Below are 27,366 nucleotides of genomic sequence, written 5' to 3'. Positions count from 1 at the left end.
CAGTCAACGCGACGCGACCCAACACTCCCAACGCACCCTTTCGGCAAAACCGGGGGGGCTTTGGACGAAGGGTGGTGTTCCCATTAACGCGACGCGCCACCACCCAACCCACCCTTTCGGCACAAGCCTATCAGATTTGCTTTATTTCAGATCATGACGATCATGATGGAAATGAATGGGTGAATTAATTTACTCAAACTCAAGCTCAAATCACAGCATAAATATAGCAAAAAGAGCATAGAATATCATAAAACAGTGACCATAATTTTGATATATAAAATAAAATGTAATGATACAAATGAACAAGATATCACTTGAAGAGTTTGTTTGCAAAAACTGATAATTCCATTTTTTTCATAAGAATCAATGATTATTGATATATCACAATCATGAGACTAATCTAAAGATAAAATCAGTGTGTATTAAACAAGATGCATGCTGGATGTATAACTGAATATTTCAGTCTGAAATCAATGTTTTGTTGCAAAACCCAATACATGCAATTCATATTTTCCTCCGAGTAGATTTCTGAATATTAAACCAACGTTATACATAGGTAACCAAAATTCATATATGATTTCTACATCATTCCTGTTCTGTTGGTTTAACAGTACAACTGTATTAAACAAAATGGACATCATCCAGAGCTACCAAGTCTCACGCATTGTGAGTGAAACTCCGGCATTTAGGGTCTGTCTCATGATCTCGCGCATCGACACCCATTTTTCTCACGCATTGGGAGCATAGCTTAAAGGATTAAAGTGAGAGTTGCAATTGAAGGCATATTTCCCTTTTGTATTCAAAATAAGTAAAAAATAGTGCACCAGTTTGCACCATTAAGAGCTAAATTTTTTGAACTTGGCATCTATGCATCATCAGTTTTTTGCGAATTAACTCTTTACTTATTCCCTTTAGACAATTTACGCTCATGTACACACTATGGCCTATGCACACAGAATTCTTAGAACTATAATCTAAGTCATTCTTATCGTGACCATCTTGTCACAAGTAAATAGTGTAATAAATTCATTGGAATCATAATATAACCTGACACAAAGCATGATGAAGGAAATCTCTCAGGTAAGTTTAATAGCGCCATCTCGTGTTCAATAACTTGTCGATCGGACAGATTTTTATCTTGTGACGTCACAGTTGCTACAACACATTCAAGATGAAGCCAGTCACTAGCAAGTGTCAAGCTCATCGATATTGTGTGTTATGAACGTAATTTTTCTAGAAATACAAGCTCTTTGAGGGAAACAAGTTGGCAAGATGGATTACGAGGGTACACCAGAGCCGATAGACTTTGACTTTTTCGACGATGAGAATGGTTCAGACACTGGGGCAAGAATAATATCCCCGGATCGCAAGAGTGCTCGTCCCACAAGCGGTAAGCGAAGCGACAGTGCACGGGGCAACGACGGCGATTATGATAGGGAGTCGGTGCGAAGTGTTGCGAGCAGTCGCAGTAGTGTTAGCGTGCGGATTCCAACGGCTGCTCCAGCTAAAGACGACGGTAATGAAGCGGACTATTACTCTGAGGAATTCGAGGAGAGTGATAACGGAGGACACAAAGATGATGATACCTTTCGTTTTAAAGATGACATCGAGTCATTAAAGGAGCGACCAGATAAATCGAATTCTGGCAGTGCACACCACAACTTCCACAAATCGTACTCTTCATCAAAATCAAAGTCAAAGACAAGTGCAATGAGGAAGTCTAACTCTCGGCCGAAAACAGCAAAAAATAGCAAGAGGCAGCAAAGGTCAAGGTCAAGTAGCTCTAGCTCTAGTTCGTATACAAGTGCCAGTGAGCACAGTGACAGTCCAAGTTTTACTTCGGAGTCAGAATCGAGCACAAGAGACCACGACAGTGTCACTGATGTTTCACCGCTGCAGAGCCCAAGAAGTTCACCCATCCCCAAGCTCGAATATGATGAGCAGGAAATGGAAAGGGAGACAGAAAAAATGAGAAGTGTTAGGTTTGAGGACAGAGCAGCAGATAATCGAAGGGAGAAATCACATCAAAGGTCAAGACCGAAATCTGCCAAATTTAAGGAACGACCTCCTCCTAACGTCAAAACTCCAGGTTATTCCAAGTACCAAGATGACCCACGCCTTCGAGAATCGGAGGCTAACGAGTTGAGTATGTTGCTGCGAGCAGTTTTAGAAATGGACGAGACGCCAAACACATCAGAACTCTCCATGCTGCACAAAAATCTGAAGAGACCGCTGTCTGGAAAACGAAAAAACAGACCTCAGTCTGCCCCAATGCCTCACCAGCGCATGAACATGTCGTTCAGTAACGACGAGGTCAAACGCATCGACAGAGAGAACCAGCGGCTGCTGCAGAAGATTGTGGGGAGTCCAGGCCAGTCAACGACCAAGGCTCGTACGGGGAGTGCAAGTCATTCACGGGCCAGCAGAGTTCCCAAGACACCAATGAGTCATTCAGCAGTCCAGAGACAGAGAGATCAGAGGAGAATAGAGATAGAAAACATGGTAAATATGAAATAGTTTCTAGGTGTCTACATAAATTTATTGTAGGCCTAATTAAGTCAAACCACAAATGCAGAAATATTTGCTGGCGTGAAACTTTCGCGAATTCTGTGAGGAGCCATAATTTGAGAAAGAAAATTAAATGCACACAAAAGATTTGATCTACATTGTGTACACAATGCGTTAAATGCCAGTGACAATTTGTGAAAGTTTCATGTGGCGAAAAAGGCTGTCAGTTCCATTTTGCAAATGTTTTTAGTTTTAAACACACTACACAGTGTGTACGTCACGTACGTGAAATTACAGGTAGTTTCACTACCCGGCATTTTGCTTTGCTTAGTTTGGGCAGTATGATCGCAAACTTCTCGAAGTTACCAGCAAAAATTCCTGTGAACTTCGTGCATGCACTTGGGAAGTTTCTCACTTCTCACGAAATGGCACTTAAATACAAATGTAGTTTGGTGCAGTGTTACCATGCGTGGCTGAAACTTCTTCAAAGTGTGCGATGCCATAATAGATGATCCATTCATGGTGTTTACGCACATTGTGCATTCTTTGGTAATGCTGTTGTGTGTTTGCATTTTTTCCTAGCACTGGAACTACGCATAGTTTTGTCTGTAGTGTAACCGCGTGCTCAAACTTCTGGGAGTTATTGAGAAACAAACTACGCATCATACAGCTGTACATAGTTTCGCATAGTGTGACTGTGGCTATTATGTGATTTCCCAATGAGAATGGGCCTCTTAATCCACTAGCATACACGCATTGTAGGTCAACTGTATGACTTCATATGGCTGTTGTGGTAGAAAGAAACTGCAGGACAACTTTCTGAAGTATAATTGGTCCATGACTGCCTTGGCATCCCACAAAAAAACATTTCTCTCTTTAGGGATCCTTTTTAGTTTAGTATCAAATGAGGGGATGTAATTCAATGTGCTCATAATTGCCAGAATTTAGAAAGGAAAAAGCAGACAGACCTCTCTAATGCCAAGTGAAAAAAAAAAAAGAAAAGAAAAAATTAGTTTGTCATCATAACTTTTTTGAAATTAAGAGGATGAGGGCACGTTTTTTGTAAAACATTATTATTATTATTATTAATTTTGTTTGCCTTTCCAGGATACAGTTATCGGATTTACATTATGTAAAAATGGTCGATCCACAACACAACGCTATTCGGGTAGTCTTTGTTTTTTTGATGGGGCGGCAAAAAACGATGACAAGAAACTAATGATTTTTTTACTTGGCCTTGACTGTATAGTTTGCTGAACTCTAATTCAAGCTGGCTTTCTATCCCTTATTTGCAGAGCAATGCAATTCCCCATAGAGTCACATGTACACATGTAGATCTATATCAACATATACAGTATTTGATGTGTACAAATGCTCAACAATGTACAGTTGTACATTATGTCCCTGGATTTTATGCCTGATCTTGTGTTGATGGTGTACGATGTTGTACTATACTGATAGAAGTATAGACACGTTTTTATCGTAAAGCTGCTGTGAGATTGGGGAAGGGGTGGCATGGAATTTGAAAGGCATTTTACACTTGCCCTCCATCATTTGTGTAGACATTATAAAAACTGGATGCTTTCATTTACTGAGATTTCACATTCCACGGTTGTCATCTGAGACTATGATACAGCAATAACCATACACATGTTAGTCTATACATGATGTACAGTGTATATTTCCTCTCAAGATTTCTTTTGCCTCCATGAGGACAACAGTATACTCAAATGCTGATTTAAAATGCTTGAGGTTTCAGGCCCACGCCTATCCATGTTGCAAAACAGCTCATTTGATAATGATAATACCAGATAATGATAAAGAAAGGCTTTCATTTGATACAACTAGTCTTATTGCAACCCCCCCCCCCAAAAAAAAAGATAATTAAATGAATTATGCATCATTTCTGGCCTCTGAAAAATTCTCCGTCAGTTATTGTCATCTCTCTATTGCCAGATGATTGATTGATACAAGTGTACAAGTACAGTTTGCGCCATTGTATTGATCCTGATATCTATGCCTACACATCATGTATTGGAAAGTTGCTGCAGGAGTTCCATTTTGTGACAGCGAGTCTAGTTTGTATGTTTATTGGTTTTGAAGTGCAGACCTTTATTTCATTAAGTAACTACAGATCTACAGTGCATGCCTTAATTTATCATTATTGTGTAGTGGCATAGTTCCTCACAGTGAGAATCTTCTGCAAAGGAATTTTGTGAAAAATGCAAGAAAAATAACCTTGGAATTCTCAGAGGAATTCAAAGTTTTCTGATGAAAATCAGTTTTGAAATGGCTGAGATATCCAAAAACAAAGTGAAACAAAGTGATCCTAATAAAAGGTGGGTCCAACCTTTCATTACGATCGCTTTGTTTTGGACATCTCAGCCATTTCAAAACCAATTTTGATCAAATGAAATTTGAATTCCTCTTAGAATTGTATGCTCGTTCATATTTCATAAGAGGTTTCTCATTACAAATCTAAAAAAAAAAAATCATCATAAAAAAAAAATGGTGGAAAACTGAAGCCCCATCTCAACCAAAACTGTACTACCCCTTTAAACTTTTCCATAGATTTGCATTTAGTAATCCATCCCAACTTGACCTACAAACGTATAGTTGTAAAGTAAGTAAGCCTACTCTGGTGTGAGTATCATGCTTACAATGGTGACACAGTAGGAATTAGGAGGATTAGGTAATCTCTGTTCATTGACAATATTAACTGTATACGCCATATATTTAGCGAGTCTAAATTTTCGTGAATTGGAACTCCCCTACGATTTTGCGAGTGGTTGAATTTGCGATTGTGGAGTCTTGTACCGAACAGAGAAATGTATACATGTACGTCACATTCATGGCGTGATCAGAGTCAATATTTCTGCGTTTCTTTACAGGCCCGGCGATACGGTGCAATTAACTCACTGATAAGAGGCCAAAGCTTTTGAATTTGTAACGGTCATTGAAGCACTGTGCGGAGCGAAGGACAAAAAATCACGAAAGTTCACCTCCTCGTATCTCCCTTATTTTACCACCAAATCCCTTGAAACTTCACACTACAGTGCTGTATGTCTAATATGGATATATCATCCTTCATATATGATTTTTGGGCGAAAATGCTGATGTATCTTTTGAGATATGTGTATTTTTCTGTTTGAGTCCACCATTGGAAAGGGTTACGATTTTTTTCAGACAAGTCTGCACCTGCATATATGCATGTGATTAACATATTGCTAGCCTGTATACACCAGACTCACTACCTGCGAAGTTTTGTGTTTGCGCAATTAGTAGTTGGGTGAAAATAAGAGCAAAAAGACAACCGAATTTAAGAGAAAATACTGGACCTGCACAACTACGTTGTACATCATCCTCCTGCGCATGCGTTCTCTACTGGTCAGTGCATGCTTAGCCAATCAGTGGTGTCAGGTTCGGCGCACGGCCACAGGGTTCAGTTTCAGTCCACAGGTTGGTGAGTGGGCGAGAGACAAACCCTGCCATGTGCTTTAACTGTTTCATGCAGCACGAAAACCGATACATTGGACTGTGTATTGCTTACGGTATGGATTTTACATGGGTCACAAGTGACAATGATCTCGATTTTTTCCTGACATATCCGTGTGCCATATGATACAAAAGAGATATTTGGAACTCATTATGGATATACTACCATGAGTCATATACCGAAGTTTCATCTTTGGGCAATGAAGGAAAATGTGAGAAAATAACACTTGTTTTGAGACCAAATTTTCTGTTTTGGAAGCTAAGTTTTGATGTTATTTTCACAGGTTTATCCTCAATAAAACCAAAAATAACTAACATTGTGAGTTAGAGAATAGTTTCTTTTTAAATTTGCTGTATAGTTTTAATAATTTGATGGCTTCTGAGGTGAGATATTGTGATTGTCCTGCAACACTTCCCCAGCGGTTTTACGAACAGATGCAAATGAGGCTTCAAGGTCTATGCTTTTGGCGAGTTAATTGCACCGTATCGCTGCGCCTGTTTATTCTCGCAAATTAGCCCCTTACCTGCGAAAATTGCAAAAATAAAAACCTCATGAAATATTTGGCGTATACGGTACAACTCCTCTAATGTAGTTTCAAGACATCTTTGCCAATCAGGGATAAAAGCACTCCAACGTGTGTGCCAATCAGTGAAAATAGCCAAATGGTGAAAGCAGACCCTGTTATACACACTATAACCAAGTATTTCAAATTTAATGAATTGTGTCAGCATGGTCTCTCCCCCCCCCCCCCCCCCCCCCGCGTAGCATTATACATGAAACATTTTAATCCTAATCCTAAATTCTGTGGTGATGAATTGAAGTGTATCACATTTTTTTCCTCACCCTCCCCCCCCTTTTCCTTTCTTTTTGTTATTGCTAAGAATGCAGTAAAAAAAAAAAAAAAAAAAGTTGTTTGGCTGGATAAAATTCTTGTAGAGATATCTCTGAGGTTTTTGGTTTGTTTGCTGTTTGTTTTTTCCATCCTGTCTTGTATAATTTACACTGAGCTATGACTGCAGCAGACATGCAGACAGAATGTTGGATTGTAGGGAAGAAATAAAATGAACACCAAATGTCAGTGGAGAAATGTGTGCATACAATATACGCTGAGAACGTATCATTCCCTGGAGCTGTTGAAGATCAAATCTGATTGTTTTGTCCAAAGAGTATAGAAGCGCAGGCGTGCACTTCTATACTCTTTGGTTCCGTCTGAGCTGTCATGTGATCAGCGATTAAAATTCACCATTCACACACAATGGTAGTACTTTGTGTGTGTGTGTGTGTCTGTGTGTGTGTGTGTGTGTGTGTGTTAGTGTTGCTGCTGTCTGAAACACCAGTGTCTAGATATCATAGGGAGGCCCACATAGTGTGCATTATAGCATACACAGTTTGGAAATTTACTGATGTGTGTGATTGTATTTTCCTCATGCTTAGACCTATTAATTTAAAACAATGAAACCATCCTTTCATAATACAGACTTTTGTTTGAAAATATCACCATAAAAAAGTTGGAATATGTCCCATGACTCTGGCAATTTTCTTCCCTGGGAAATGTCACGCTTCGATGCCTGACCAACTTTCAGTAACAACTAGACTTGGAATTTGTCAATACTGACAAATTAGGTGATCCGATTTTTTTTTTTTAATCGATGATTCGAGTCCTGATCGCAATAGGCATGACCATACAAGTTTCATCTGTGTTTAGAGACATTGGCCGTGTGATGTTTGAATTCTCATTTAGAAAAGAGAGTCAGGTCTGCCATCTTTGATACCAAATTCGGTATACACCAATACGAAGATACAGAATGAAGTATATTTGACCTTTGACCCCACTTTGCACAGCCAAGATGGCATCTGAGCAAAAAGTGAATATTTTATGAAATGATCCTTGTAACATGGTCTTTGCGTATGCAAAATATGGAAAATATTGGACATGTATTCACCAAGATACAGGATGAAACATTTATGACCTTTGACCCTTATTTACCTACCCAAGATGGTGTTCGATCAAGTAGTTGTTATCTTATAAAATAATGTACGTGACATGAACTAAACATGTGAAAAATATGGGGGTAATAGGGAATGTCTTTCTTGAGTTATTGCAAAGAAAGTTGTAGAAAGAAAGAAAAAATACATCGAAGCTAAGCTTTAATTTTAGTGAAGTTTTTCGACGTGTTTTAGATGTCGTATGAAAAAACAAGGGAAACATAACGATAGAGCAAAGTCTCAGCTACATCATATTAAAATCTGGGAGAAATTTACCGAAGGGTAATTGAGCTAGTGCTCGATAAAGACAATCATGTCAATTTTCACATCGAAGCTAAGCTTTAATTTTTGCGAATTTTTTCGACGTGATTTCGATGTCGCATGAAAAAGAGTGGGCAAAGAAACGATAGCGCAAAGTCTCAGCTACAACATATTAAAATCTGGGAGAAATTCACAGAAGAGTAAGTGAGCTAGTGTTCGATAAAGACCGTCATGTCAATTTTCATTTCCAGAAAAATTCCCTCCCATAGAGATAACACGTAAACTGGTTAAATTTGACAAGGTTACATTATATCTATTTTCACGAGGTGAAGACATCATCCGATTAAAACTTTGATTGAAGAAAACTTAAAGAGTATTACATTGGCTACAACATACTAAAATCTGGAAGAAATTCACCGAATGGTAATTGAGCTAGTCGTCGATAAAGACAATCATGTCAATTTTCACATCTAGAAAAATTCCATCCCATAGAGATAACACGTCATAATGAAGATAAAGAAAGAAGTACATATGACCTTTGACCCTACTTTGCACAGACAAGATGGCGTCTGAGCAAAAAGTGATTATTTTGTGAAATGATTCTTGTAACATGGTCTTTACGTATGCAAAATATGGGAAAGATAGGACATGTATTTACCAAGATACAGGATGAAACATTTTTGACCTTTGACCCTAATTTACATACCCAAGAAGGTGCCCGATCAAGTAGTTGTTATTTTATGAAATAATGTACGTGACATAAACTAAACATGTGCAAAATATTGGGCTGATAGAGCTTGTTTTTCTTGAGTTATTGCAAAGAAAGTTGCAGAAAGAAAGGAATATGAAAATACATGGAAGATAAGCTTTAATTTCAACCAAGTTTTTGGGCATGATGCCGACTCCGTATGAAAAAACGAAGGGCACACTGACAATAGCCCAAAGTCTCAGCTACAACATACTAAAATATGGGAGAAATTCACCGAAGCATAAGTGAGCTAGTGCTCGATAAAGATAGTCATGTCAGTTTTCATTTCCAGAAAAACTGCACTCCCATAGAGATAACACGTAAACTGGTCAAATTTAACAATGTTACTTTTAATCCCTTTTTACGAGGTGATGCCGTCATCCAATCAAATTGTTGTTATAATATATACCATTTAATAAGCTACAACATATTGAAATTTGGACGAAAATCATCAAAGAATAAGTGAGATACGCTTGAGTGAACTTAAAATTTGATGACGTCATTTTGAAAATTTACTTTTTTTACTTTATTAAGAAATTTGATATCTTTCAATCATTTTTCCAGCATCGCCAACCCATGAAATGACATGTACAACTCATCAGCTTTCAGAATATGTAAAGAAAACGGGGGGTCACCGTCCATCCTGACGAGTAAAATTGGATTCAAAATTGGCGGTTTTTTTGCATTGTTGCACTGTATATCGCCATTGACGCGCGCGCGGAATTTCAACTTTGACGGGCCCGTGTGACGTCATATTGAGTCGAATTGACTTGAAACTTGGTAGAAATATTCCTTGACATTTTAGGCATCCGATAAGTGTGAAAAAACGGGAAATTTCTATGTCGTATGAGCTGTGCGTGCGTATATGTGCACGCGCGTACGCGTCCGTCCAATTTTTTCGATTTTTCAAAAAATGCTCTAAATCTTCTGAAACGTGTGCAAAAAAAATTTGAGCTCGATTTGAGCATACAAATATTTCAACGCGCGCGTACGCGCACGTTTTAAGAGAAAATATGAATTTTGATTATATGAGTAGAATGCGCTTGACTTGAAATATATGTGACGTAAATTTCATTGAAAATTTTCATTCCATTAAAGAGATATGATTGAGAATGTGTTTTCATATAATGACGTCATAGTGACGTCACGGTCGACTAATCACTATGATTTTATTAGGAGGATCGTCTTTGGGACATGATACATGTATGGTATAATTTTGACATTGATAGGAAGAGGACTTTCAAGAGATTAGCGATACACAATTTTTGCGGAGAAAGAAGAAGAAGAAAAACAAAGAATCAGTACAGATACAGAAGGTGATCCGAGAGGATACTCGGATCACCTAATAACATTCTTACATTGCTTGTATGCACAGGAGATCTATCCAGTTGGTCTGTTGGGTAAATCATTGGAGTCAGACATGCTCCGAGATTGTCTGTCTATGCAGCACTGTTACCTGGCAACCAATCATGGAGTGTTGGACTCTTATATGGGATCAGTGAAACTGTCATTGTTTAGCGAGGAAGGAGGCGACGCGACGTACAACGTGTACATTGTGTGGAGTGCTTTAGGTACACACACTCGCAGCTTTTTGTGTGATGTGCAAATTTATGTCAGCGTAATGTGTAAGTCCATGTCTCATTGTGCAAAAATCACACTCCAAAATCAGTAACGTTCTGATTGTAGAATATTATTTGCACCTGTGATATTGGAAATTCTGTACAGGGATTATTGAATTATCTTGAACATGCAGTGCAGTGCAGTAGGCCCAGGTACTCAAAGTCAAATGGTGATTGGCACCTTGACAGTGCCTCTCTTTTGGTAAGTTCTGCAAAGCAAAGCAAAGTCCCAGACAAAAAGTATGTTACCATTGTAGCTGGTTGGGATAAACTTTGATGGAAAATTCCAAGACTATTAGTATATTGCTATGGAGTGTACAAAATTCAGTCATTATTCATTGTGTGTAGAATAGATGTTATGAATCAGATATCAATTGCATTACAGGTACATGTTTGATTCATGATGCAGTATGAATGTAATACATCCTGAGTCATGAATTATGAAGTTGACGCAACCAAAAAAGTAGGACAAGGTTGTCGTTGCATATTGTCAACTTCACTGTTCCTGCACATTGTTACATAAATTTGGACCCACTGAACTGTGACTATTGTAAATTGCAATGCTTGCTGTCGCTATAGCAACAGCTTTAGTGCTGAAAATCTGTCGGCCAAAGCAAGTGCAGTCATTGTGACTTAGTGGTACAATTTATGATTACCAATTCATGACGTGATCTGTATGAAACAGGCCCCTGGTTTTAAAGGAAACCAAAACCCAAAGAGAAATGTGGATCAAGTGAAAGCAGCAACATTGAACACATCAGTAAAAGTTTGAGGAAAATCGGACAATCAATGCAAAAGTTATGAATTTTTGGTGTTGGAACCACTAGATGAGAAGACTACTAGAGGTTATGATGGCATGTGTGGACAGCAATATAAAGAAAATATAAAGGGAATTCCACAAAAATTCACTCTTATAGCATAATGAAAGAGCATGTGAGTATTTAAACCACTTTCAGAAAGCAGGGGGAATAATTGCTACCCTTAAAGGGTGTGTACAGTTCTGGTCGAGGAGAGGATTTAGCTTTTAACGTTTTGCGAGATATTCAGAAACCACTCTATGAGATGTCAAAGAGCATGCAGTTCTAAGGGGTATCAAAAGTTTATTCGATGAAAATCGGTTTTGAAATGGCTGAGATATCCAAAAAAAAAGGTGACACAAAGAGATCCTAATTAAGTTGTGGCATGTCGCCTTTTATTATTAGCACTTTTTTGGATATCTCAGCCATTTGAAAACCAATTTTCATCAAATAAACGTTGAATCCTTCTTAAACTTACATGCTCTTTCATATTTCATAAGAGGCTTTTCATTATCTCACTTAGGAATGCTCAAAACATGAATCCCCACTTCAACCAGTACTGTACATTCCCTTTAACATACATGAACTGTATGTCAGTATCAAGTTGATGGAATGTGTAATCTTCATGAAAAATGAATTTTTGGAATTCCCTTCTTATTTTCTTTATATTGTTGTCCGCACATGACATCATAACCTCTAGTAGTCTCGTCATCCAGCGGTTCCAACACCAAAACTTCAAAAATTCATAACTTTTGCATCAATTGTCCGATTTTCCTAAAACTTTCACAGTTCTACTAATGTTGCTGACTTTCACTCAATCCACATTTCTCTTTGGGTTGTCGTTTCCTTTAATGAGAATCACACTTACACACTCACACATAAACGCACAACTGTAACTATTGTAACACTAGAACAATGATTTATACTGTCTTTCACAACCAAAAGACACTTTCACTCAACCACTGCCTCATAGGAAGATTAGCACTACAGTGTACATTATTTTACTTCTACGTCGTAAATTTGTTTGAAATCAGAATTGTGTGTGCAGGATGAATGGATTGGAATTGATAACTTTCAGGCTTGTAAATGCACCCAGTAATTACTTTGCAGGCTATTGAAGCTATATCAGTTGCCCTTTTATCCCAAGAGTTAATCTAAAGAGTCAACATATTGATTGTGTGATATCGCCAGCTAATATCCGTTTATTGCATCAATGCCCTGTAGGCTTGCTGCAGATTTTATGGACAATCCAGCTCTCTAGGTTGTTGTAGGTGAAATCAGGGTCATGCACATGTACTACTAATTTTGTTGTACTTGTTACCATGGTATTGCTGAAGACTGTACCTTTAGCTACCAAGCCCTAGAAACCATACTTCTGTGATTTGGTATTATCTCTTTTCATCTAATAATTATAGTTTTTCACTATTCTGAATGTTGATATTTAAATGAAGGAGAAAGGAAAAAAATCTCTTTCATTCAAGCTACCACTTATTTGTTGTTCAGGAATAATTGTTTCAGATATATATGCAGAATTTTCTAAAGCCTCCAGCTCATTCCTATCCTTGTAAAGTCTGATAGTTGCATTGACAGCACATTTCAGAATATGAAAGTTCCTGTTACTCTCTCAATTTTGCAATTTGTGTACTAGTTTTTTTTATTCACTTATTAATTTTTTAGGTGATACGCTATCAGCGTATCACCTATTGTGATTGTCAAAATCTCTCTTTATTTTTTTTTATTCTTCTTTCTTTCTGGACAATTTTGTGTCGTCAATATCTCAAGAATGACATTACGAAATAACATGACATTTTCAGTCAACATGTCTCATGACAAAATCTAGCCACAATAAGGTTTTCATGACAGTAACATATCTATGACGTCATCTAGGCGCCATTTTGTGATTTTCGGACCTTGTCACATGATCGATCATAACTTCATAACTAGATGTCATTTCTGTATCATTTTCGGTGGACATGAAGTTCGGGTCACGCTCTATCTTACTTTTTAACGCTATTTACACAGGTCATCATTACGCGCGCGTAAGAGCGCGTCAAAATTTTAAAAGGCTCAAAACGACTTCCCAATGGAAAATCTCGAAGTTTCAGACAATTTTAAGCGTTTCAAACATTTTCTCGCGTGCGCGTCCGTCCGCGCAATTTCGCGCGCAGAGCCCGTAAGCAACATGAAAATGCAATTTTCTTTACTGATTTGGATTCCTGATACTTTGAGTCACAATATCCATTGATTTCCGATCGATTTCGACCTATAACAAAGGAATGCACTGGCGTCAAAGTTGAAAGTCCGCGTGCGCGTCTTTCTGCAAATATAGTGAAAAAACATGTCTTTGTTTATTTCGCCATAGCTCTTTGAATCGTCCGTTGACCCTATATTTCTATTCCATATTACAAAAGTATATGAATTGTAAATAACATTCCAAGTATCAATATTGCCAGGAAAACGCGATGACGTCATCATATCGTCATGTTAAATAAAAAAAGTGGAATTGATTTTTTTGAGGTACTGTTTCTGACATTCATTTGCTCGTATCTCTATTGTTTAAGCTCAATATTATCCCAAATTCAGATATGTTGTACTTTGAACATTTGCCTCTCAAGTCCATGTGATGGTTTTGAAATATGATGACGTCATCATACTAGAAATTGTGATTAAAGGTGAAGACTCAAAATCAGACAAGTTTACGTGTTATGTCTATGGGAGGTGATTTTTTTTTAAACCATGCATTGACTTGACAACGTTTAAGCACCTTTACCTCATCTGATTTTGCTCCATTTCCTCTGAAACATACGTATGTTGTAGCTGAGACAATAAACTTTAGTAATCATGCATTTTATGTTTTAAAATCTCCTCATCAGGTTGATAATTTTGTAGTTTAAAACTGAAAATGAGAATGCAATCTGTACAGAACGATTCCCAATTTTTCTTTGCAACTGTATATTGATCGAATCCACGCTGCCACTTGTGAGAAGTTGAATAGCGCCATCACAAGTCAACACATTCACGATAGTATTTAGATTTGAGTTTCGCACTCAATCTTCAGGGCAGCCGTGTGGCATAATCGCTTAGCGCGCTGGGTGTTCATAACGCCTTCCCGGAAGGTGAGAAGTTCGACTCCCGCAGGACTTTTTTTCCGTTCTTTCTTTTTTTCTTTTTTTCCCGGCAGTTCAGCTTTACTCCGATGTCATTTTTCGTATTATTTCATCAAGTGTACGTAACCCGTGAACACGGCTGCTCTATTTCCTTTGTTTTCTATTGGAGTTTGGAGTTTGGGTTTGCTTCATTAATTTTGTCACACTTAATGTTGTAAATTGCCCCTTGTTACAGTGTCCCGCTTGCCACATTTCGTTTGCTCTCGTCCTTTTCTCTTCATTGGTTATTATTATACTGTAACAGGATAGGTAGGAACATGTACGTTTAAATAACTTGCAGGAATGGGAGCTGAATTCATTAACTCTAGTCCAGGTGTATGGCGTCTCGCTCATCTCTTTGAAATTCCAGGTTGTTAATGTTTGAGCCAATAACGAAGTTGTAGACAGGTTTTATGTTGCTATAGAGGTATCTTGTGCCACATGAGTGGAAGGCATCACTGTTTAGTAGTAGTAATGAACTTGTTCATGTTGTAAATGGTATAAAGATATAAATTTCACCTCCAATCTTCGGGACAGCCGTGTGACTTTATAGTCGCTTAGCGCGCTGCATGGTCATTATGCACTACCTTAGGACGAGATATTCGAGACCCGCAGGACGCTATTATTTTTTTCTCTCTCTTTCTTTGTGTTTCTTTTGGCAGTTCAGCTTCATTCCGATGTCATTACCCCACGACACACAGTCACTCAAGTTCCTTTTTTTTGTAGGAGGCTGGAGGTTGGATTTGCTTCATTTATCATACGTAATTGCCCTTGGTATACAGTGCCCCGCTTGCCACCTTTCGTTTTCTCTTTCCTTTTCTCTACGTTTGTTCCTGTTACACTGCACAAGACAGGTCGGAAAATAATTTACATAACTCAACTGGAGCAGGAATGGCAACTGAATAAATTAACTCTAGGCCAGGTGTATGACGTCTAGCTCATCTCTTTGAAATTCCAGATTGTTATTGTTTGACCCAATAGCGGAATTGTAGATAGGTTTTATGTTGCTATAGAGGTATCTTCTGCCACGTGATTAGAAGGCATCACTGTTTAGCAGTAGTAATGAACTTTTTCATGTCCCTCCATGTCAGTTATATTGTGTTTAAAGGGGTTGTGTGTCTATCTGCCAAAGAAAAGGAAAACCTTATTTTTGTCATGGCTGTTTCTCTATACGTAGCAGTAGGTGATGAGTGTTGTTGGTATCTGAGCAGTGAATACCACAACATCAGACTAAAATCCCCCTTAGTTATACGCGCTAAGCGTTCAATTGATATTCATTATCTTTATTTATGTAGTCAATCACTGCTAATGGAGTTACAGAATTATGTTATGACACCTTTCACTGAAAGTTTGTAAAGCAAAGTTTGTGGACAAGGCAAGCAATTGTACATGAATAATACCATTGATTTCAGAGGGAAATTATGGTATACCTAAATGTAAGGGTATCATTGCTTTGGAATTGCTGAGACAATTATTATCTTGGCACGAGGGCTTCCACTTCTAATAACTAACAGGAATGGGAACTGAATTAATTAACTCTAGTCCAGGTGCATGGCGTCTCGCTTATCTCTTTGGAATTCCAGGCTGTTATTGTTTGACCAAATAACGGAGTTAAAGACAAGCAGGGAAGGAAGTGACTTGATATTGCTTCATAATGAGGAATTTCGGGCAACACCTTTCCAAGTGTAGTGATTATGACGGGGTTCTCTGTCGTTTATTTTCGTCATGGCTGTTTCACTAGTTAGCCATAGGTGATCTATGTTGCTGGCATCTGGGAGAATAGAACAGATCAGTACCAAACTGGAATAGCCCTATAAGCAATGTGGTAAGCGTTCAATTTTTTGCATTATCTTTCTTCTTTAAAGTCAATCACTACTGATCGAAATACACAATATAATATGACACGTTCCACTGGTAGTGTAGGAAAAGGGAGTAAATGCACGATGCAATGATAAATGTGCTACCATTGATTTTAGAGACGTCATTGTGGTGTGGTACTGGTGATGGTAAGGGAACCATAGATTGCTTTTAAAGTAATGAGACAATCATTGGACCTTTGCATCAAGACCGTATTCCCATCTAGAATATAATGCATGTTCGTGCGGCGTTTTTTTTTTTTTTAATCCTGATGTGGACATTTTCTTTTTCTTGTTTTTAATTTAAGAATGTTATATCTAAATTTGTTTCTTTCCCCTAACATTTTTTTTTGTTGAATATAAAATTGGACGTTCCGTGACAGAGTAGAAGAGCAGCGATTTAGTTACAGTTTCAATGCATCTTGTTTACCATCTTCTCTGATATTAAATTGATGGTTTTTATACTTGACATTGTCTGTCTATTTGCCTGTTTATGCTCATAAAACACTGCTATAACAACTAATACATTTGCTTCACTTGTCACACGCAATGATATGGATTGCAGTTGTGCATGCAGTTTTCCTTTTGCCACCTCTCGTTTTTCTCTCCCCTTTTCCCTCACTTTGGTTTTAGTCCATGGGCCAAGACCCGAAAAATGGGTTATTGGTACCACTTGAGGTGGCAAAACCTTTTTGGTGTCATTTTGTTTGTCGGGCATAGATATGCTTATCAAGCTATGATAGCATTTCCAAATGAGTAGCTTAGTCATAATAAAATGAATTGTTAACCAATTTGGTCTCGTTTTTATATCCCTATACTTCTGAATCGAAACTAACCGCTATACAAAGAAGAGCACCGTCTTCTGTATGTCCACAGGTGTTCTGTTGTAAACGCGGTGCTCTTGGTCTGTATTCAAGGCAGCGAAGGAAATATCCAAAGGGTTATGATGTCCATAGCTGTCACGCGGTGCACTCAGTCTTTACCTAGACCATTGTACCGTTATCATATCTAAAGTTCTTAATAAAAGGGATTATCTATACTGTTGTTATACTATCCTCTTAACAATTACATAAGTTTTAAACAAAAATCACTCTGTTAATTTGCAATATTATCTATCATAATGTATTGTAGTGTACCGGTACATTGTTTTTGCATTATCTCTCATTGTTGGATGGAAATAAAGCGACATTGGCGTGGTATTTGTGTTTTCACCGTAGCGTTTTCACCGGAAAATGATAGATAATTGAAAAAATACGGTAAAATTTACAAGGAATTGCTTTCATTTTTGGTTGTATTTAGATAAAGGGATATACACTGTATCATAAGCGTTGGATGTTCCCTTCGCCGTCTTGAATAAAGACTACGCGCTGTGGACATCATAACCTATTTATATTCCCTTCGCTGCCTTGAATAAAGACTAAACGCACCGCGTGTAAAACAGAACACCTGTGGACATACAGAAGACAGTGCTCTTCTTTGTATAGCGGTTAGTCTCGATTCAGAAGTATAGGGATAAAACAACGAGACCGAATCGGTTAAAAATTCATTTATTATGACTAAGCTACTCATTTGGAAATGCTATCATAGCTTGATAAGCATATCTATGCCCGACAAACAAAATGACACCAAAAAAGTTTTGCCACCTCAGGTGGTACCAATATCTGCCCTGGCCCATGGACTATTTTGTTATACTGCAGATGGGAATGATTACAATAACATAACCCAACTTGAAGTAGGAATGAGAACTGAATAAATTAACTCTAGGCCAGGTGTGTATAGCGTCTCGCTCATCTCTTTGAAATTTCAGGTTGTCATTGTTCGACCAACGGAGTTGAAGACAGGCTTTACGTTGCTATAGAGGTATCTCGCGCCACATGAATGGAATTCATACGCTGTTTAGTATTAATAATGAACTTTTTCATGTCCATCCCTGCCAATAAAAGTGTGTTTGACGGGGTTCTGTGTCATTCTGCCTACGGGAAAGCAAAGTTTTATTTTCGCCATGGCTGTTTCTCTATGCGTAGCCGTGGGTGATGGGTGTTGTTGGCATCTGGGCAGTAAAGAACCGAGTATTGTGCTATAATACCCCCCCCCCCCCCCCCCCCGTTATGTTCTAAGCGTTCAATACGGTGATATATCTTTCTTCTTTATTATATCAATCACTGCTGATGGAATTACAGAATTATGTTATGACACGTATCACTCAAAGCTTAAAAAACAAAGTTTATGCACGATACAAGTAATGGTGCATGAGTCCTATAGGCCATTGATTTTAGATGAGAAATTATGATATGCCTATAGTAATAGTGTCATTGATTAGGAATTAATGACACGATTAAGCACTCCTTCCACTTCTAACTGTCCCCTTTGAATGTGTGTCGATCACGTGAGATCGTCATAAATTATCATTCACGTATAAGCTTACGTTCAAAGTGTACTCTTAGTTGGAGGAGACCTATATAGTTACATGGTTAAAGGTGATGTCTCTTTCGCTAGAGCCGTACGTTTGGCCCGTTTTTCTTTTGCCCTTTTCTCTTTAATTGAGGTATCACTTTCGTCCAGGATAAATCACATTCTCATGTAAACAGACTCACTTGCTCTATATCCCTTGCTTTGTATCGGAGGCTCCATTGGTTTTACTGCTGGTAAATCTCACAGGCTTGTATACAGCTGTAAGAGCTCTCTGAACTGATCATTGTGATAGCAAGATTAGAGGGAATCATATTGGTTATGTAAATAATGGTCAAAGGTCATGTTTTAAAAGGCCACTGTTAAAGCCAGGATGGTTATAAACACTTAATTGTCATGTTTTATTTGTACGTGCCGAGGATCACTTGGACACCGTTTACAGTGCGAGGCTCGGCCGCGGCTCGGCCGCGCCGAGCCCACCTTCATTTCGGTGTAAACGCGCAAAAGGCCAAATGCGGGGCCAAAATTGGCTTCGCATTAGGCCACGCTCTGGAGGTGGTCTCGGCCGCGGCCGAGCTGCAGTCGCGCCCGGCCTTTTTCTCAGTGTAAACGCAAACTGGGCTAAATGCGCGGCCAATTTTAGTCTGGCTTCCAAACCCTCGCCTTTACTATTTCGCTATTCAGGATATTAACCACTTCAACGTCGAAAAATAGTATAGTTTAAGGTGGTTTTGTCCTGCAAAAGATTTTCTCCTTCGGCAAAGGCCTTTACCCGGACGGCGACTTCGTCGCCAAGGAATTCAGTTGGCAAAGGATCTGAAAACCAGACAATACCAAATTGCGTTTGTTTACAAGTAGAGCGCCACTACGACAAAATATTGAAAGGTTTGAATCAAAAGCGCGGCCGAGCCCGGCAGTGTAAACGGACTAAATTGCGGGGCTCGGCCTCGCAATTGAGGTTGGCCTTGGCCGCAGCTCGGCCGCGGCTCGGCCCAGCCCCGCACCGTAAACGGGGTCTAAGTTTATGCACTGTTCGTACTCAAAAAGTCCGTAAATCGACTTAGTCGCACACGCACAGAATTTCCACGTAGTTTGTGTGACAGAAAAACAAATGTGATCTGAATAATGTAGGCCCAAAAAAGTTCAACTAAGTATCTCATTATAACTTCAAGGTGCTATATTACATTCTTTTTTTTTTGTCGATCACGGATGACCGACATCTGATGACCCCAAGCGTATCACCTAACTCGTCTTCAGTGTGACGAGTTTCATATCTCGTTTTGTTTGTTTTTGTGCAGATATATACTGAATGAAACCAGTTCAATTTATTCAAATCTTTTTCCAACATGCAGTGAAATGCAGTTGCCAATTTAATAACTTGATGATTATAGCTTATCTGCATTAAATTACCGGAGGACTAAATGAGTGTACATGACACACTCTCCAGTCTCATGTTAGAATATCAGGTTTACAGAGTAGCAGCATCAAAGGCAGAATGCCAAGGACGCCCTGGTTTTGTCTGCCTGCGATACCAGCCACAAAGAGGGCATCTTGCCTGAGTGACGCCATCATGCTTATTCAGTCTTACTCGGGAGTGCCTTTTTTCATTGTGCATTCATCCTGTGTAATTGATGCTGATGAAACTTTGATGTTGTCTGGGCTTTCAGGAAATGTGTTATTCACAGGTCTCTATCTACTCTGAAAAGCCTATAGGCTTGAAGTACAATTCGGAGGTTACTTGTAATTTGTATAATGTTGCCAACTGGCTTGCACCAAAAAAAAAAAAAAGAAAAAAGAAAAAAAAAAAGCAGACACATAATGATGAGTATTGTCGAAAGCACCGTAGTCATAAAGTGAAGGAGAGTCTTACCAGGTATTAAACTGAATTAAGTCATTCTGTTAGTGACATAGATTTTATCTGGGAATGTACCCTGTTTGAAAGCATGGAGATAATTTATTGGTAAAGATTTGAATTTCTTTAAAATAGATATTAAGGAGACACATTCTGAGATGAACCTGTAAGTAGCAATATGGTGCTAAACTGATTCATTTTAATGAACTGTAGAATTGTTGGCAATGAACTGACACTTGAAAATAGCCCTGGCTAAACTGTCTTGTGAGATATGATGTGATTTAAAAAAAAAAATAACAAGACTGTACGATGTGCCTGATGTACTTGAAGTATTTGTATGTGTATGAAAGGATGTGTATACAAAATACAGTATACAATGAGCTGCAGTACAAGATCTGACAGCCATATGGTATGAGAATATTAAAAAAAACCCCAAAGTATTCATTGGTTTAAAGCCCTGATAGCATGGGGAAACATGGGTAGTCCAAATGAATTTGCTGCCCACCAGGGGGGTATTCGAAAACCACAAGCATATACAATAGTGCCTGTAAGCCATGTTTCAGCGAATATAGTGTATCGAAGCACATGGTCATTGGTAACGGTTTACTCTAGTTGAGATTCTCTGGCTGTGTGTGTACTTCAGAGATCAGTGATAAAGCTGTACAGTTTGTTCCTGGGATTCCCAAACTCTTCGAACTGGGCCCCCCTTTGCACTCCATTAATTCCCACGCTCGGGGTCTTTTCGAAAAAAACCTTTTAGAAAATCCTCAAAGTTTTTTTTTTTTTTTTTTGTATTATTTTTGCCATTATCATTATTTGTTTATAAAAATATCAAACACCTTCATATCAGACCTTATGTCTTTTCATGTACTTCAATGCTCATTCAACACAGTGTAGTCTTGAATCACAGTACACATACTGTACCTTCAGTTCCTGCCTTGCAAACTAGAGATTTCACTGTCTTGTTAACCTTATTTTTGACATTTCCAATGCAGCAAATTCTGAGGCGCATCGAGGCAGCAAGGGCTAATCCACAGGTTAAGAAGGACTCCCTCATAAGGGACTACCGCCAACAGATGCAGTATGCCGCCCAGGTCTCCAAGACACCCGGTGGTCCTCCTGTCAGACCAGCCAGTGCTAAACGGACAGGTACAGTACTATCACACCTGAAAGATTAGCATGATTCCTCAGATTAGTTTTTCTGCAGTGGATGTAAACATTACACATGAAATGAAATTAATTTTGAAAGAAACCTAAACTTTCACAGGGATATTTGTTTTTTATTATCCAATTTTTGTTGATTGTATTAATTTTCTTGTTGTTGATTCATCGGGTAGCTTGCACCATATATTCTGCAAAGATAATATTTTGTGAATTAAGAATTATAAGACACTCATTACGAGTGCTAGAATTTACGTTCAAGAACCATGTTAGACATGATGAGAAGCATTACCCTTTTCCAAGAGAAAAGTTGGTGCTTTTTTACCATGGAGAAGATATAATGCAATGTAACATATCATTTTTTTTTTTTTTAATGAAACAGTCACATTTCAAAATTTGAATATGTTTCCTCTCAGTATTACTTTGGAAATTATGAATGAATACACATCGATTGTGTGCAAATGCAAATGAGGTGCAGCAAAGGTTTCAACAGTAATTTACACATTAAGATACGAAAGGTAGATCTACATCACGTGAAGTTTTGCATTTGCTGCAGGAATAAGGTTTCAAATGAATGAATTCTCTTGTCGAGTTGTTTCTATTGTGACTGATTGACAGATTGCCCTTCAACATAAATTTATGTAAATGTAAGCACCAATTGTTGAATGTTCAGTGTTTTAATAGTAGTAGCCATGATTTGAACCAGCACTGGCTGTTGGGCGAAAGCTTGGTAGTCGAGTGGATATGACTTCTGTGTAGTAATCAGAGATCGTTTGTTTGAATCCAACCTGAGTAATTTTCTTTCAAGACCTACAACTAAAACTCTGAATAATCTGTGCTTATTAATGTTGATGAAGGGCAATTTGTCGATCAGTGACAAGAAATGAGCATGTACCTTGCCCAATTCAACTCAGAACTGACATCATTTAAGCTATGCCTGCAGCAAAATTTTGTCCCACAGCTGCACACTTACATCCTGAGGAAACACCATTTATGTGTGAATTTATTTATTATTCATTCACAGTTAAAGCATATGACAGTGGCCAGGGCATGTCCAAAGCGTCCAGCATGTCCAGCCTGGGGACAGAATTCAGCGGGGACAGCTTCACTTCGTCCAGCACAAACCGCTCAAGGTCACGTCGCGCCAAATACCCAGGATACGAGGCACCGCGGCCAGCTTGGAATGATCGCTGGCAGCAGGAGTGATCATGTTTACCAGTGGACCCCCAATAGAGTTGCGAGTTGACGAGAGATGCGTCAGTGATGGCAAAGTGCAGAAATCTGTCACCTGTGACGGTCTGTCTGTGTGTCTGTCACTAATTTTTGCTCAATTCTGTGTAAGCAGCTACATTGGTGGAATCCCAACTCGGCACTGAGTAAGCTGTAAGCTTTGGGCTTAAACAGCCCAAATTATGTGATGTACGGTGTCTTGAAATTAAATGATAGAGTCATCAATGGAGGATGGGCTATTGGACCAAGATATCAGTTCATTTTAAATCTTACATGTGTCTGACCCATTGTCATGAAAGCCTGATCAAATGGCAGAGCATTTATTTTCTGAACTTTACATTAAGTTTTTTTCTAGACTCTATGCTCTGTGATTAATGATTTTTGTCTGTATGTAATTCTGGAAACCGCAGAACCACAGAAATGGTCAGAAATCTGACTGGTTTTGATAAAATGAAGTTGAAGTTTAGAATCGCTCAGGCATGCAGTAGATAATTCATTAAAAACAATGTAAAAACTGGAAAGTTTAAACTTTCAAGTAAATTCTTAGACTTTGAAATACTGACAGGTTGCGTTAAGGATTCCAGCTTTCGTTTCCAATTAAGGACAATCAAATTAATCATTTTTCCACTTTGATTTTGTACTATTATCAGTTATGATAGCTGTGACTTTATCATAGCTATGTGGTAACGAGTTACAAATGTTGTTCTTGATCACCAAGAGTGGCAATATTCACAGAGCTTCGTAACTTTGAGGAAGTTTGGTATTCTGTTTATATATGTGTTGGTCGACAAGACAAACATATATTGCCAACTGTATGCTTTTTTTGTTGTTGTTTGGTCAGCTATTCAAAAAGGATACAGTGTACTTCCATTACAACAAACAAGGTTAAAACTAAATTCTTACTGCAACATTATCCGAATTCAGGTCTCAAAATTACCATCTGAATGTCTTTATGCACTATGCTGCTCGGTCATTAACGAAAGTTCGTTTATCGTGAGAGAAAACCACTGGTTCCAGGACTTTGTTATAATGGGAGTATACTGTATACTGAATGTAATATTTGTATACATTGTATTAGAAGCATGCCTCAATGGGCATGATCCAACACGTGTAAAATTTGTCATGAAATCTGACCGAGAATGTGCTTTTTCATGCTTCTTGGGCATTTTTGTTTCTGTATGGTCAGTATACCTTTCTTTGGGAAAGTGGGAATGTTCTTTCTCGAGACTGTCATATCTCGCACAACAGCAAATGTTGACTCCTTAGTCCTATTAAAAAAAAAAAAAAAGTTTCTTTCATCTCAAAGCAGTGAATGACATCATTGCATGTATATGTATAGAAAAAGAGAGTGACAAAGGGAGATGTTACATGACATTGGGATACATACTATTGTCACCAAATCCTCTTTTTTGGTTTTTTTTTTTTTTTAATCAATTTGTTATGAAAATTAAGTTAAGTAACTCTTGAAAAATTCTGCTCAAGATTGTGAAGTTCATTTCTATTACTGGTTTATGAATGTATTTGTCAACTTGTTCTACTTGTCGGATGTGAAAGAGTACAATGTGCACAAATCCAACAGCTTTTATAAGAGCCGAGTGGAGAGAAATGGGCATTAAATACGTAGTTAGGTCTGTATGCAGTATTTACAGATAATCCAGTCACTAGAAAGTACTCTTCCAATGTGAATATGGTGTTAACTACTGGTGTTCTGTGCATGTATTAGATGAGATTGAGCATACTTCAGCTAGCTAGGGTGGAAATTTGTGTACATGTAGTATCAAACTTGTCTGTACAAAGGATAATCATGAATAATAATTGCCTTCAATTTTTGTTACTTTCTTTATTTCTGAGCTTATCTCCAGAGGCTAAATGCATTCTTTGGCAGTTTCCTTGTGAGAATTCTTCTCAAACCAACCACAACATGTACATGTTTGAAGTGATTTGATTTGGTCGACTTCTGTGAGGTCCTGAATACAGGTGACTCCCTCCCCCCCCCCCCCCAATCCATATCTAAATAACAACGTCCTCAGGACCAACAATTTTCATTTGTTTTATCAAAATTTCATTGTAGCAGAACAATGAAGTACTTTGTACATTAAAGACGTGTAGATGATTATTTTGAGTTTTCAATTTTACTCTGTTGTAACGAGAATTTTGTTATGATTGTGTTTGTTATAACAGGAATGCACTTTACAGGAATAAAGTGCACTCCCATTATGATGAACACGGTTATAATGAAATCCCAGTGACAGCGAAGTAAAAATTCAGGCCCCAACATTATCAGCTATATGATTCATTATTATTTATTTGTTTGATTATGACAAGTTTTGATACAACAAAAGAAAACTGCTGGTCCCGAGGACTTTGTTCAAACAGGAGTCGACTGTATTGTTTATTCACAAGTCCTCTCTGTACTGCTGTACTAGTAGTCATTCTGTTTTCACACACACAGTGAAGCAAACTTTATATACTGACGTATTCCACTTTTATGTTCCGGGACTGGGATGATATTCTCTCCTGTAAGAATTTGAAGTCCCCACTGAGACAAGGTCCGTGTTTTATTCAGTTTATTGAGTTCGAGATTCATTTCACTAACCATTCAGAGCCTTTGGAGACTAGTTTCCCTTTACATGTAAGCTTTCTTTACAAAAAGCGTATTGCAGTGTCTACCTCCTCAGTAAATGCAGCGGTGTATGCTAATCAAAATGGACAAATGCGTTTGAACATAGGCGTTGTTTTGTAGTCTCCCAAATCAGCTGTTACGGTTACCAAGGTGCCAAATTTTTTTATACCCAAAAAGCAGTGCAAATTAAAGCTCTCAATCAATCGCACACGGCATTTATCAGAGCACTGCAGATACTTTTCTGCGTTATTTTGGTTGCCCTGTGCAAGTCCTGTACGTCAAATATTTACAGCATAGATACAAGTTGAATCTCAGCCATTATGTGATAAATGTAATCAAACTGAGATAGATGTCCATGACCCTTGTCCAGTACAATAGTGGGATTCAGTAAAGAGAAAAGTCTGCAGGTGGTCCATTGATTAAAATTTGTGATGGCCAATTTTTTGAAGTGTGGATGCATTCCCCACAAATGCCATCATCGCATAACAAAAGGTCTGGCTTTTATTGGTTGGACTTCAGTGTTGATGAAGCTCAAAACTGATACCATTCACACAGTGTCGTGTACAATTTGTGTTTACTGCTTCATATGTATACCTGCATGTCCTTTTAATATCTACTATCCATCTATCTAATCAACTGGCATTGATGGTAATGCATTTGTAGAGTGTGGTGTCATGTTTTGCAGACATTTAGTGTTAGGGGTTATGATTGAAACAATGAACACGAATTAGCTGGAAAAAAAATATATACCTCACATACTAACTCTGAAATTTAGGCTAATCAAAAATCTTGATGTCCTTGTATCCATTCATATGGTATGAACGTACCTCTTTAAATTTAAGTACCTGGTATATATGTCTCCTAGTACATGATTCTGTTTTGGCACGTACTGAACAGTATTACATAGCATTAGTTGACAATCCTAGCCAGTGAGCTCACACTCTTTGTGTGCAAATACCCATCCCCCGTCTGTGTAATGTCAGAGCTCATGGAACTCTAAAGCCAAAAACGACACTTTGCATAATCTTACTCTGAATGTGGCATGTATGTACATAAGCATATAAGCTCTCAAATAGAACTACGTCTTTCTTTTTAATACTTCATTGACTAACACAAACGATCAAATGAATGTGCCTTTCACTCAATGTCATCATAACTCCTTTATCTTGTACTCCAATACATAGCAGTGTACATTTTTATGTGTGCTCATTTCCATTCTGCATAATTGCATTTACAATTGAAGGGGTCGGTGCAATATAGTGCTAACCCACACTTTTGTCAAAATTGAGTTACATGCATTTTCATAATCCTTAGCCTTCACTCTAACCTCCGTGAAAATATATTTGAATTCAACCTATAAGATGGTAAAAAAAAATGCATGCATTCATGTTTTATTAATGTACAATGTACAATGTATGGACTTTCCAAATATTCAACAGCGATATCTCAAAATGACTATTGTGTGGGTTAGCACTATATTGCACCGACCCCTTCAATTATCAAATAGTTGTACAAAGTGTCTCTGATTTTTTGTTTTGTTTTGGAGCAATCTGAGGGTTAGTGGGATTAAATTTTGAACACTGCACACACTGTGATTATACTGCTTGCAGACTTGAAAGATTGCCTTTCGCACAATGAGTTCATCAAAAGAAAAACATGCACAGCCTGAACCAC

At 38.1% G+C, this 27,366-nt stretch overlaps 1 protein-coding gene across 1 annotated transcript; it reads left to right on the top strand.

The window, feature by feature from the left end:
- Positions 1–1,181: 1,181 nt before the first annotated feature.
- On the top strand, positions 1,182–23,843 carry LOC140234763 (uncharacterized). The gene is made up of 3 exons (XM_072314801.1): positions 1,182–2,502; positions 21,674–21,827; positions 22,864–23,843. The coding sequence occupies exons 1-3, from the start codon at positions 1,273–1,275 to the stop codon at positions 23,043–23,045; spliced, it is 1,566 nt and encodes a 521-aa protein (XP_072170902.1). The 5' UTR covers positions 1,182–1,272; the 3' UTR covers positions 23,046–23,843.
- Positions 23,844–27,366: the final 3,523 nt, after the last annotated feature.

This window comes from Diadema setosum, chromosome 11 (assembly GCF_964275005.1).
Source record: "Diadema setosum chromosome 11, eeDiaSeto1, whole genome shotgun sequence".
NCBI classification, from domain to species: Eukaryota; Metazoa; Echinodermata; class Echinoidea; order Diadematoida; family Diadematidae; genus Diadema; species Diadema setosum.
Note: the sequence above shows the minus strand (reverse complement) of the source record. Positions and strands in the feature narration are given on the sequence as shown.

Excerpts from the sequence above, each read along its gene's own strand:
- LOC140234763 (XM_072314801.1), top strand. The coding sequence starts at position 1,273 with ATGGATTACGAGGGTACACCAGAGCCGATAGACTTTGACTTTTTCGAC. Across the intron at positions 2,503-21,673 it reads GAATAGAGATAGAAAACATG|CAAATTCTGAGGCGCATCGA; the intron begins GTAAATATGAAA and ends TTTCCAATGCAG. Across the intron at positions 21,828-22,863 it reads AGCCAGTGCTAAACGGACAG|TTAAAGCATATGACAGTGGC; the intron begins GTACAGTACTAT and ends ATTCATTCACAG.